The following is a 12,941-nucleotide window of genomic DNA, read 5'->3' as shown; positions in this document are numbered from 1 at the left end:
TAAATGTCAAAACTTTGGATTCTACGTCCACCAATGTCAAAGTACTGAAGATGTGAAAGGTAATTTGATGAATGGAGGTGAGAGAGAACTCTGCAACAACGGCTAGTGGTCATTTCTATAAGTCTATTTGCATGGCTCATTTTCAAGAGCCCCCATGACATCACCTCCAACCCCAGCTGTGTGTACTTATATCAGGGGGGGGGGTTCAATCTAAAAGTACTTTTGTTTTCCACTGATATAAGTTAATACACTCTAACCCAACACCATGTTTGCCTCATGTTTTCATCTGCAGGGATAATAAACGATTTGTCTCGAGGCTTATTCAGGCATTGTAATGGTTTGTCACAGCTGCACTTATCTTTCTAACAGGTAGGGGGCGCCAACCAAATATTCACCAATCCTAAGTATTTACAGCTCAGCAGATCTACTGTATGTCGCTCTCCTCTGCTTGTGCACAGACGTTATAATTACGGGGGGGAGGGGTTAGAAGGTGGGATCTGAGAGGGGGGGGTTCTTGAGCGGTTTCGTTCACAGTGCGGCGAGAAACTCTTCGGCCCCCCCACCCTGGAAAAGTTGCCCGGAGCCACACTCACTATTGCAGCACCTGGCCCCGGGTCTCCGGTAGCTTGAGGGCCAGGAAGCTGCCGGCCGCCAGCGCCCCCGAGGCGAACATGATGGGCACGGCCTTGGTGATGCCCACGAACGACGTGAAGATGCTGATGCCGAGCACGGCGGCTAATTTACAGAGAGCGTTGAGGAAGCCGAACGCTGTGCACCTGGAAGAGGAAAGGAAGACAGAGTTAGAACTTTGTGTTCACAGTGAAGCAAGGAACACAAATAAGATGCAGTTGTACGGCAACAACAGATTCATCTTTTGCTTTGTACCACACGTATATATGGGCAATTTGTTGATATCAACTCTTGAGGTGAGACATGTTTACCACAAACTGTACATAAAGATAAAACACACGTCTTCACCTTCCTCCCACCGTCCAAAAATAACGCTGAAATATTCCAGATATGAAAGCTCCCATTTTGCAGATATGAAGCTAGTTTGCTGATTTAGCTGATTTGGCTTCACTTTTGGGGAGAAGTCACGTCATTCATCCTGATACAGTCAGTAACACAGGCTGTGATAACTATATGTAACCACTAGATGGAGCTACATCTCCTAGTGAAAACAGAGGTGCATCACTAAAGATAGATAGATAGATAGATAGATAGATAGATAGATAGATAGATAGATAGATAGATAGATAGATAGATAGATAGATAGATAGATAGATAGATAGATAGATAGATAGATAGATAGATAGATAGATAGATAGATAGATAGATAGATAGATAGATAGATAGATAACTTTATTCATCCCCGAAGGGAAATTAAGTCGTCATAGCAGCCGGTATATTTGAATACAATAAAATACAATACAATAGAATAAAATAAAAAATATTGAGGTAGAAAGAATAAAAAACAGAAACACAAGATAAATAGGTAGATAAGGTGCAGTGGCAAGATGATGGTAATAGTACTGATGATATGATGGTAATGTTATTGTTAGACAGTATATAAAAATAGTACAGTATATATAGTATATAATATAACATAATATATATTTATATATGATAGTAATTATACCGTCTGTTTATTGAAGATCCTGCTTTGGTTGGATATTTTATGCTCCACATAAATAACCATTTATTATGTTTCATGTAAGGCTACATTTTAATAAATGGGATTTCAAAACTCTACTATTTATGGTGGGAAGAGCAGATCCTGGTTCAGCCAGTAGGTGGCAACAAGCCAGCTTCATGTTTTACATCACAATGGCTCCACAAATATTCATCCATCCCTGCAAGCCGGCCAATGACAGTGGGGTAACTCTGGTGAAATCATTGAACACGTCACTCGGCAGCAGCTGCCGTGTCTTCACCGTGTCAAGGAGATTTCATGGGCAAGCCTCACTGCTGCCTACCTCTTGTCAGAAGGATAGAGCTCGACCGTCAGCACGTCCAGGGCGTTCCACGAGGCGATGCTGATTCCTCCAAACAGGCAGAGCAGAGCAATCATGGCCGACTCGCTGTTGCCAAAGGACAGGAAGAAACAGCTGATGCAAGAGATCACGCTGGAGCCCGCTGTGGATAGAAGGGTGGGGGGGATAAGAGGTGTTGAAAAAGGGTGATGGACGAAGACAAGCAGGAGATTATGCACAATTGACATTCAAGTGTTTTTTACATTTCTACAGAAGGAGCATCCAAGGAAGTGCAATAAAAAGGGTGAATTAGGTGCTTTGTGGATATCATGCAGAAAAATGAAATATCTTTGTTTTCTAGAGCAAGAATGAACAATCCTCTCAACTGCAAAATTGCAACTTTTATCAAGAGTCTAATATATATTTAAAAAATGGGCATTTGAATTGATAAATCCTTAGAACAGATATTAAAGTGTATAATGATAAACTGAGGACGAAGCTGTGAGACAGAAATTAGGTTTGATTTGATAGATTCTGCAAACAGAGGGAAGCAGACTCTCTTCTGAATCCTTTATCTTTAATTTACCACTGTGCATGTGTGTCTACATGTGTAAGAAGTGAGCTTTACTGGCTTTAGCTTATTTATTATATCTCACCCGGGATTTAGATGTAATATCTAGAAGCTAAACGGTGAGTGGGTCGTACGTTAGCCTTTTCCTACCTGCTGTTATTTGAAATAGTCAAATGCCACAGGCTGTGAATAAATGTCGCTGATTAACAGGCTTAACCTCCCTCTCCTCTTTCTGAGTGACGTGACCCCCCCTCCATCCACATTACCTAACATCCTCAGTCGTCCAATCTTGTCCATGAGCAGCGCGGAGACAATGTTGCCTGGCAACACGGCCAAGGTGCCCAGGAAGCTGACGAAGTAGACCATGTAGGCATTGTTGTCGTCGCTGACGTCGCTGAGCAGGCAGCCCTCCTTGTTGTGCAGGAACGTGCTGTTGAGGAGTTTGCAGTTGACCAACCGGTACTTGAAGAGATCTGGTGAGAGGGGAGGAGAGGGGAGGAGGTGCAGAGGAGGAGGAGAACAGACAGGGAGCAGAGTTAAACCGGTTGATCCGTAAATATGTTGCCAGGATGAAGAAGTTCACGTCTTGTTCGAGCAAAGGTTCAAAACTTTACAGTTGATGCTTGAAACATGGACTCATCAACTTTAAATAAGCTTCTTTTGAGGATTAAACTGTTAAAGTTCTGCCTTCCGGTCGGCCATGTCTGCGATTCTCTGTGTCATGAACTCTCCTTCACAGGGTGAGAACAGCAGAGAGGAGGAGGCGGGTGGAGAAGAGGAGGAGGAGGAGGAGGTTTAATCTTCTCTGTGCCAGGACCTGAGAATCACAGCGAGGTGCAGAGAGGTGTTCTCCTGCTCTGGTTCCTTTACTCAGTCTCATTATTGAAACAACGGCAATCCGCTCCTACTCTCTGTGAAACAGCTGTTTTAGTATATATATAATCCTGTTGTTGAAAACATTTATTATTTCCCAAGTTTCATAAAAACTGGCAACTCACTAATTCCAGGAAAGGTAATTTTCTAAATGGTCTGTATTCATATAGAAGTTTTCTAGTCTTGGTCACCATTCAAAGCTCTTATACAGTACAGTTGTGCAATTTACACATTCACACACATTCATACTCTGCATTTACGTGCCACACTTTCTCTATCACACATCCATCAGGGTCAGCTTCTGGTTCAGTATCTTGCCCAAGGACACTGGGGGAGACTGGGATCGAACCGCCGACCTCCTGATTAGTGGATGACCCTCTTTACTCAGTCTGTTTATTGAAACAACGCCAATCAGCTCCTACTCTCTGCACATGAAACGGCTGTTTTAATATATGTAATCCTGTTGTTAAAAACCTAAAACCTTGATTAATTCCCAATGTTCATACAAGTTACCAACTCACTCATCCCAGGAAAGGTAATTTTGTAAATGATCTGTATTTAAGCAGTGGTCTACTAGTCTTGATCACCATTCAAAGCTCTTTACAGAACAGTTTTGCAATTCACCCATTCACACACATTCATACTGTGCATTTATGTTCTGCACTTTCTCTATTACACATCTGTCAGGGTCAGCTTCTGGTTCAGTATCTTGCCCAAGGACACTTTTGCACAGGGGGAGACTGGGATCGAACCCCCGACCTCCTGATTAGTGGACGACCCTCTTTACAGAGCCTCAGCCGCCAAGATCAATACGAATTGTAGCATCTTGTAGAAACATTAGTTGAGAATATGCAAATAATAGTTCCTTCAGCCTCTGGATCAGAATATATGAACTAACATGTGGTTCATTCCCATCGTGCCACACTGGGATAATAAGGTTCGCCATGGCAACCATCACTCAGCCTCTAATTCTGAACAGAATAAGCCAACAGTGTAATGAGGAACCTCCTGCCCGGCCCTGATAGCAGCGCTGAGTGATTGCTTTGACGTGTGTAAAGACACAACTAACAAAGCAAAGAGGAAAGTGCGTCTGTCGGATGCATCTTTTGTGTTTGTGTGTGTGTGCAGCTGCAGAATCTAAAGAGGCCAGTGTCCTTTTTCTTAAAATGTAGCGTCCTCATCAGGCTTTCTGCTGGTGACACACACACAAAGCTTAAAAAATAAAAAATCAATTGATGAATTCATTCTGGGTTGCTAGGAGACGTCGAAGCTCTGCAATGCTGCATCGGGTGTAGAGCCATTCAGTCAGTGGAGGAGGAGGAAGAGGAGGAAGAGGAGGGTGGAGGTGGTTTTAATGGACGAGGATCATTTGTACAGAGATGACGACACGACACTGAACTCACAACACAAAGAGTTAAACTGTGCCAATCGGTCACTTATTCATACGGAGATATTCAAAAGATCTATGAATAGCAATGAGAGAGAAGAAGGGCAGAGAGGAGGAATGAGATCAAATCGCACTTCAGCTTTCTAACATCTTTTATCTGACATGTTTCATGCATTTTAAGCAAGTGTCAGCTTCTGTCTTTCAGCCAGATGTTTCTCTTCCCTGACTTCCACTGTTTGTTTGGTTCCAGCTGTTTGCACTGTACGACCCCCCCACAGCACAACCTCCACTCACTCACACAACAGAGACGTCACTGATTTCACATCTCCTCCTTCACGGCTTTACTTTAGTTGTGTCTCTGCTTTGTTAGAGACACATACAACTTGTCTAGTTGTTATTCATGAGAATTCTTGTTTTCATCCTGTCTGGAACCGATTGTAATCAATCAATCAATCGATTGATCAATCAATCAATCAATCCAGCCACACATCCTTTGTTACAATATGTAAATCCAGCCTCTAGGGGTCTCTCAGTCAAATCAGTAACAAGATGATGATGGAGTGAAGCAGCGTGGGATCATGGGAGTTGTTGTCTTCTTCCCCTTTGCTGCAGATTCACATTACGTAGCAAACTGCAATAAATAATCCTGATAAGTTTGAGACATTTTAAAAATTGTTACATATTATATCTGTGAGGCAGGTGGACTGGAGTCAGATTGTGATAATGTTGATTAGAATATGTTGGTTACTTAAAGGTGTTCTCTGGTGTGAGCCCTTTATTTCCCACCTATTTAATTAACCTGTGTGTGTGTGTGTGTGTGTGTGTGTGTGTGTGTGTGTGTGTGTGTCTGTGTGTGTCTGTCCTACCTGTGTTGTAGAAGAGGGTGGCAATGAAGGTGCAGTTCTTGAAGAAGGTGTTGCTGGAGGTGATGTCCTCAAAGTAACACTCCTCAAACAGCGAGTCCTCAAACACCATGGACCTCATTTTCAGGTTCATGAACCTGCACACAAGTAAACACAGAGACGGAGGAATGAAGACATGAAGGCAACGAATAGACGGAGAAAAAGAAGGGATTTGAAGAGACATAGAAATAAATGTTTTCATTGCAGGGGTGTTAAACCATTAGACTGTCAGATATTCTATTACCATAATGTTTGAATTTTAACAACACAAACCGGCGGCGTTGGGGCTGAAGGTCAGAGGAAGCATCAAACACAGGCTTGTTAAACATGAACCACTCTGCAGGGCTTTCATTCAATCAAAGCAATGTGCAAGATGAAATATTATTGAAGCCTTATTCATATTTTCATCTGATTTGTTGTCATTTACCACAAAGTATTTGCATATTGGGAATAAATTCATGCATTAAGTACTGGAAAGGTAGAAAATATGAAAACCATCTACATATCCTTGAAGTAATGAGTTTGGCTTCACGTGAACGAAGGGGCTCAGCTCACTTGTCATTGAAGTACTCTCCCTGGCGGTGGACCTGGTTCTCCAGGGTGAAGTTAAAGGTCACATGTTCCACTTTCTCCTTGGCGAAAACCTTGGTGCGGGACGAGTACTCCTGCTTCTGCAGGTACTTGATCATGTCGGGGAACCACACTGTCAGACCGTAGTAGCTGGAGGAGGAGGAGGAGGAAGAGGAGGAGGAGGAGGAGGAGGTGGAGGAGGAGGAGGTGGAGGTGAGAGAGAGAGAGTTATTACTTCTGTCACAAAAAGACAAACCCCGGAGTGGACATGAATATTCCAGTATCACTGAAATATTTACATTATGTCTCCGCCCTTTGGGTTTAATCCATAGACATAACAGCTCCCAAAAGTCAAGCTAAAGTGCTGTGATCACCCCCTGGTGGTCTGCTGCAGTATAGGCCATAAACCTCCTCCATGTTAGTAGATGGGACATGTACCAAACTAAAAAGTATATGTCAAATACATTTTTCTCAAAGATGGGTTCTCTCATTTTAGGTCGTTCTTATCACACTGATTTTTGTTCATGTATTATAATAATATATTAACAAAGTAATAGAGTATCTCTTATTATTCAGTAAAGTATCTAAATAGTCCTTCCACTACTGGAAGTTTCTTAAGCTTAAACCTTGTAATCTATTCCTGTTCGCTCATTTTGTTGTCCTACAAAAAAAGACACTTGTGCATCATCTGCAGCGTCTGTAAAAACAATACATAAAGCTTTTCATTCGTTTTAGTTTGTATTAAAGAATCAGATAAAAGCAGTTTGCAGTAAGTGTCCCATCTAGAATCATGAACCTGACGTGTGCTGCCTGGTTTTGTTTGTCTGAGTTCTGTGCTACATGTCAAACCAACACACGACAACACAGAGCTGCAGACATCCTCTCACACCAGCTCTGTTCAGATGCAGCACAGTAACACACACTGGCTGCTGGTGATGAGTGAGTCACAAAATGACCCAGAAAAACCTGCAGTGGTGCATGGTAATTCAAGCGGATCCTACCTGAAGGACATGGAGAACCACACGGCCATCATCATGAAGGTGGTGCGGCGATACTCCGGGGAGAAAATAGTCAGGAAATTACTCCACACCTGGAAGACAACACAGACACGGAGAAAAATAAAATATAAATGAGCAAACATACAGAACATGTCTCTGGAAACAAACTTCACTTCATCTGCTGCAGAAGAATAAACACCATGTCCCAGAATCCCTTTCCAGACGTAGAATCAACAAACAGAAAAGCACAAACACGTCCAACAAACATCCACAGAGACACAAGTCACATAAACAGAGTCTGAGTTCAAATGTAGTTTATACTTTCACTGCAGGAACATAAAACATTGTATGTAACCTTTGAATATTATAGATAAAAGCCTCCATTGATTATGAAATCCATCTGTGGACATTGGTGTTGATTGGTGGACAGTTACATTCCCAGTGAACATGATAACTCACCCTGTTTGAAAGGTATAACATTTATATTTTGTGGAATACGTTAAATAAGAATATTAATACCTCTCTCAGAACACAGGAGTTTGCCTATAGCTCTGTTCTAAATTAAAAATAAACAAAAAGAACATAAATAGAACATTCACCACCAACATTAAAAGATTTATATCTGCTATCATGTTGTTTTAATCCAAACACAGCTGTAAATGTGAGAATATTGAAAATGAATCTATTGTATGATTATCTTTGCTCAGCTGTGTATTCGCTGTCATCCATTGTGTGTCCTGCAAACGTTGAGCTTCACCGGAGCTAAGAGTCAATTTCCTTGTTTGCACAAACGTATTTGGACAATTAAGCTGATTCTCATTGTGATGCTCAGACTGTTTGGAGTCTCTGCTGATGACCCGCAGCTCCACAGAGATGTTAAGACTCCTGGAGGCCACTGGGATTGCTTCCAGGCGTCTTTTCATATTCAGACAAGAAAGCAGCATTATGTGGCTCCTTGTTTACATATCTATCTTTTACCTTTGACCAACTCTTAAATATCCACATGATGCAGATCAGTGAAGTGAAAGAATAAACTGCAGGTTCTCGTCACCTGATGGAAAAGTGCGGTGAGCTTCAGCCTCCACTTCTGGTGCCAGGCGGTGCTGTCGCCCAGGTCCACCAGCTCATCCATCGTCTTCACAGTTTTGATGGTGGTCACCTGAGAGGAAAAGCACCAGCATTCATTCATCTTGAGATGTAAAAATATTTCATCTTTATGTATAGTTATTCAGATATTCATAGTTATTCTAGTCACATTTACTCAATTCACAAACATCCAGTACTTTATCGTTTAAAGAGTCGTAGTAATAGTGGTGTAGTAAGACAAGGTCCTAATGTTTCCATATTTCATTTAAGTATTAATATATAACTCTTTATTCATTAAAAACATTACGAGATAACAGTAGCTTAGCTTATCGATATGCTAATTTATGCAGCACAAAACCTGCTGCACTGCTGCACACGCCTGCAGACAAACACGTGCACAGCGCCAAGACATTTATTCTTTCAATCAGACAAACATGTTGCTGTTATAACATGTGACTTACAGAGAAGACCCTCTCCGGGTAGCCTTTGGCCCTCATGTTGGTGTCGTGCACCTGCTTCAGGATCATCCACGCCTCGTCGTGTTTCCCGTTCTGCAGCGTAAACACAAACATCATACATGAAGTGAAACCTGGGTTTTATTTCTGTTATGGGTGTGAACATCCAGACGAGTTTCCGAGAGGCGGTCTGACCTCCAGGAAGAAGCGAGGGCTCTCCGGCATGGTGGTGAGGGCGCAGATGGCCGTCACAGAGGGGAAGGCACACACCAGCACAAAGACACGCCAGCTGTGGAACTGGTAGGCCGAGCCCATCTGGAAGCTCCAGCCTGCAAGAGAGAGAGAGAGCGAGAGAGAGGGAGAGAGAGAGAGAGAGAGAGAGAGACAGAGAGAGAGAGAGAGAGAGAGAGAGAGAGAGAGAGAGAGAGAGAGAGAGAGAGAGAGAGAGAGAGAGAGAGAGAGAGAGAGAGAGAGAGAGGAGTGGTCAGAGAAAACAAGATGCAGCTGCAACACTTGAATTCTGTGCACACGCAGCTTCCTCCATATTCACACTGTCGGGTTCTGATTCTATGCATTTGATTTCAGCGGCGGTTATCGACAGCTGCATTGCGGCGAGTTGTCGTACACGCTTCGTTCTGCCTGATGGCCAAACTGCCTTCCCTTTATATTTTCTCTTCTATGCAATGAGACTAATCCATAAAATAATATTCTCATTTCATTCAGCACATGTGAAAATAGAAATATCACTGTGGTTGTCATTTATTTAGCTGTATTGTACAGAGTGTGCGTCTCAGAATTCTGGGAGGGTGCTCGCCACTAACAGGAGTTAATGAAACAGAACATTGAGCCTAATTTGAAATATTCAGAAAATGTTCTGCCTCAGTTGGTCTTTGCAAAGACATGTAAGTATTTATAATTACTTCCTCTTTAAATTAAAATGTTCTTACCCTGATATAAGATTTTTATTGACAATGTACGAGATTTGAAGGTCAAAAATATGACTGAAACAGTTTTTTTATGATTTGAAGTCTGTACAAGCAGACAAATGATTTATAAAACATTACACATCACAATATGTGGCGACTGTTGTATATTGTTTTAGTATATTCATGTGGTAAAAGCACTTTTCACTACACTACATAGTGTGATGAATAATTTACTTCTCATGAATTACCACCCTGCAGTTTTAAGCCTCCGGGAACCACAGAGTTTCTCTTCCTCCTGGTGTTCCTGACAAACTGTATTCACAATAAAATGAGTTTAATCTTATAGTCCAAGTGAAAACTGGTCCAAATGTGAAGAAATTCCCAAAAGGCAGTTTTATTGAGATCAACATTTCAGATCAAGAGGCTAAAAACATGTTCACAACGCCAAAAATGTGTTTTGTGAGGTCACAACCTTAACCTTTGACCTCCAAAGTGTAATTAGATCATCATTCATGAAAGATTCTGCCAAATTTGTATGTATGAACAATCAAGAATGTAGAAAACGATAATCATGCAGCTGCTCTTTGTTTCCCTTTGGATTAAAGTCTCTGCTACATGCATAGATGTAAATGTGATATGAAGACGATCAGGCCACTGATCTCACTAAAACTGCCACTGGTGAAAACATTGTGACTATTATCAGATTCCCCACGCAGAGCAAGAACTGCAATTAACTTATCACTGTGCATGACGCTCTCTATTGCTGTTCTGCAGACGGAGGGAAACCACTGATCAAATGATTGCACCTAACATTGTTAAGGTAGCTGCTGGAAGCTGGAGGAAACAAGAGGGAATTTAATCCTCTCTCATTTGTCAACGCACTTAAACACCCGGGGATATCTCTGCATCCTGGTTGGAAAAGCACTAACTTCATTTTGGATTAGAAAACACAACAGCTTCTCAGATTCACGTTACTCGTGATGGAAAATGAAAGTCCATGTAATTAGGACGTTCGGCTAACTGAGAACAACTGTTTGCTTCTCTCACCGTAGTGGGGGATGATGGCCCAGGCCATGGCGGAGGCGTAGATTCCTCCGATCATCCAGAACATGCAGAGCCAGCTCAGGTGCTCTCCTCGCTTCTCCTGGGCCAGGAACTCGGAGTAGTAGGAAAACACGATGGGGATGGAGCCTCCGATGCTGTGGAGCAAACAGGGAGGACGGGGGGGTGCAGGGAAAGAGGATTAAAAGAGGAAGAGGGGATGGGATCCACGTGGAGAGGAAGCAAAAGGTGCAGGAGATAAGAAGGAGGAAGGAAACGAGAAAGAAGACGGTGGTAATTTAAAAAAGGACGCAAAAAGTAATGAGATGACACAAAGAGAAGGAGGGAGGAAAAAGCAGAGAGCTGAGAAAACAGATTACATCGAGAGAAAGAGATTTCAGCAGCAGGAGCAAGTGTGTGAGACGGAGAATTTAGCAGCTTCGCACCTGATTAAACATTAAGATTAAAGCCTTAAAAGCCAGTGATAACAGTCCATGTCTCTGGCCTGTGTGCGTGTTCCATTACAACTGTTCACAATCTGATGGGAACACGTTCAGAATCAAACCCCGGCTCTGATACAGGGGCAGTGGTTGTTAAAACTCGTTTGGAAAAGTCTCAAGTTCACTTCCACTATGGATAAGATGCTGTGAGTATTTCACCAAAGGCTGGAAGGGAGTATTCGTCGACTCTCTTTTCTGAAGGTGACACCACAGACCTGTTTATAAAGATGGACACTGTTTATTCACTTCCTCACAATATCCAGAATTTAAGCAAAAAATGTCCCAGATACAAATGCTGCCATTTAACGCATTTAGAGCTTGACATTATTATATTTGACGTATTCTCTTACTTCTTAGTTTGGTCCATGTCCCACCCATTAACATAGAGGAGGTGGTGTTCAGGACCTGTACTGCAACTAGGGTTGCAAAATTCCGGTAATATTCAAAGTTCGAAACTTTCCATGGGAATTAACGGGAATTAACGGGAATATACGGGAATTAACAGGAATAAACGTGAATATACGGGAATTAACGGGAATGAACTGGAAATGTTGTGGGTGATTTATACTAACTGTATTTACCTTGTCATATACAGACATAAATATAAACATTTTGTTTTGTCATAGGCTGATTTGAGCCCTGAGCCCTTTAGTTTGCGTAGTTTTTTTTTTTTTTTAAATTCCCCAAATTCCCGAGCTAAACTTCCCATGGAAAGTTTCCAGAAAGTTTCCGCCCCTTTGCAACCCTAACTGCAACCAGCCACCAGATGGCAGTTGAGACACTTTGGCTTCACCTTAGGGGAGTGGTAATGTCGTCCATATTTAAATACAGTCCAGGGGTGATCGCTGTTACACCTGAGGATTATGGGTAGTGTAGTCCTTCCCCTTGACATTGCTGCTGAGCTCTATACATGCAGCGTATCAGTATCTGTCATCGGCCTCCTTACCCCACACCGGAGAGCAGGCGGCAGAAGAGGAAGGAGGTGTAGCCCTGGACGAAGGACGAGAAGAAGGCAAACACGCTGTTGATGGAGAGGGAGATGAGGAGCGTCTGCCGGCGGCCGATCCGGTCGGCGAGGCCCCCCCACACGAAGGCCCCGACCATCATCCCCAGGTAAACAATCAGACCTGGAGGGAGGAGGGAGGAGGGAGAGAGAGGGGGAGGGTTGGTGTTTATAATGATGATAATGAGGAGGGGAAGAAAGACAGAGGGCAGGATGATAAGTTATTGTTCATCAGAAAACTCATTGATATTACTCCCAGTCCTCATTTCCATTCTCATTAGACGTCCAGTGCATTAGCTCATTTGGGAGCTTTACTGGATTAAACCAGGATTTTGCATAAAACACACAAAAAGAAGGAACACAGTTTAACATCAGAATCTAAACTGTAAACCACAGATCAGAGAAAGTTATTTTCTGTGCACCTCTTTTCATACGGTGCTTCACATGTGGAAAAACACAAGAGAAACCATTGGGGCTTTATAAGAACTTCAATTAAAGAATAGAACAGAAAAACCTACTGTTAGATTTTAGAACTGATTCAAAAGAGACATTCTGTTCATATTTAGGTGCGTAATGTTAATTTGGGTTATTACTTTAATAGATGAACACACATAACCTTCCTCATTCTGTCCATTGCTGCTGCTGCTCCTCTTTTC

General features: G+C 42.3%; 1 protein-coding gene across 1 annotated transcript in view; it reads right to left on the bottom strand.

Moving 5' to 3' along the window:
- Positions 1-592: 592 nt before the first annotated feature.
- Positions 593-12,941, bottom strand: part of sv2a (synaptic vesicle glycoprotein 2A) — a 19,741-nt gene continuing 7,392 nt past the window's right edge. Inside the window, exons 2-12 of the mRNA XM_061081588.1 lie at positions 12,229-12,409; positions 10,789-10,940; positions 9,011-9,144; positions 8,822-8,911; positions 8,326-8,433; positions 7,278-7,366; positions 6,262-6,426; positions 5,671-5,804; positions 2,811-3,017; positions 1,977-2,136; positions 593-776 (exon numbers count right to left, since the gene is read on the bottom strand). Coding sequence (XP_060937571.1) covers positions 593-776; positions 1,977-2,136; positions 2,811-3,017; positions 5,671-5,804; positions 6,262-6,426; positions 7,278-7,366; positions 8,326-8,433; positions 8,822-8,911; positions 9,011-9,144; positions 10,789-10,940; positions 12,229-12,409 — 1,604 coding nt within the window. The remainder of the gene's footprint in view (positions 777-1,976; positions 2,137-2,810; positions 3,018-5,670; positions 5,805-6,261; positions 6,427-7,277; positions 7,367-8,325; positions 8,434-8,821; positions 8,912-9,010; positions 9,145-10,788; positions 10,941-12,228; positions 12,410-12,941) is intronic.

Source organism: Limanda limanda, chromosome 11, assembly GCF_963576545.1.
Source record: "Limanda limanda chromosome 11, fLimLim1.1, whole genome shotgun sequence".
Lineage (NCBI taxonomy): Eukaryota > Metazoa > Chordata > Actinopteri > Pleuronectiformes > Pleuronectidae > Limanda > Limanda limanda.
Note: the sequence above shows the minus strand (reverse complement) of the source record. Positions and strands in the feature narration are given on the sequence as shown.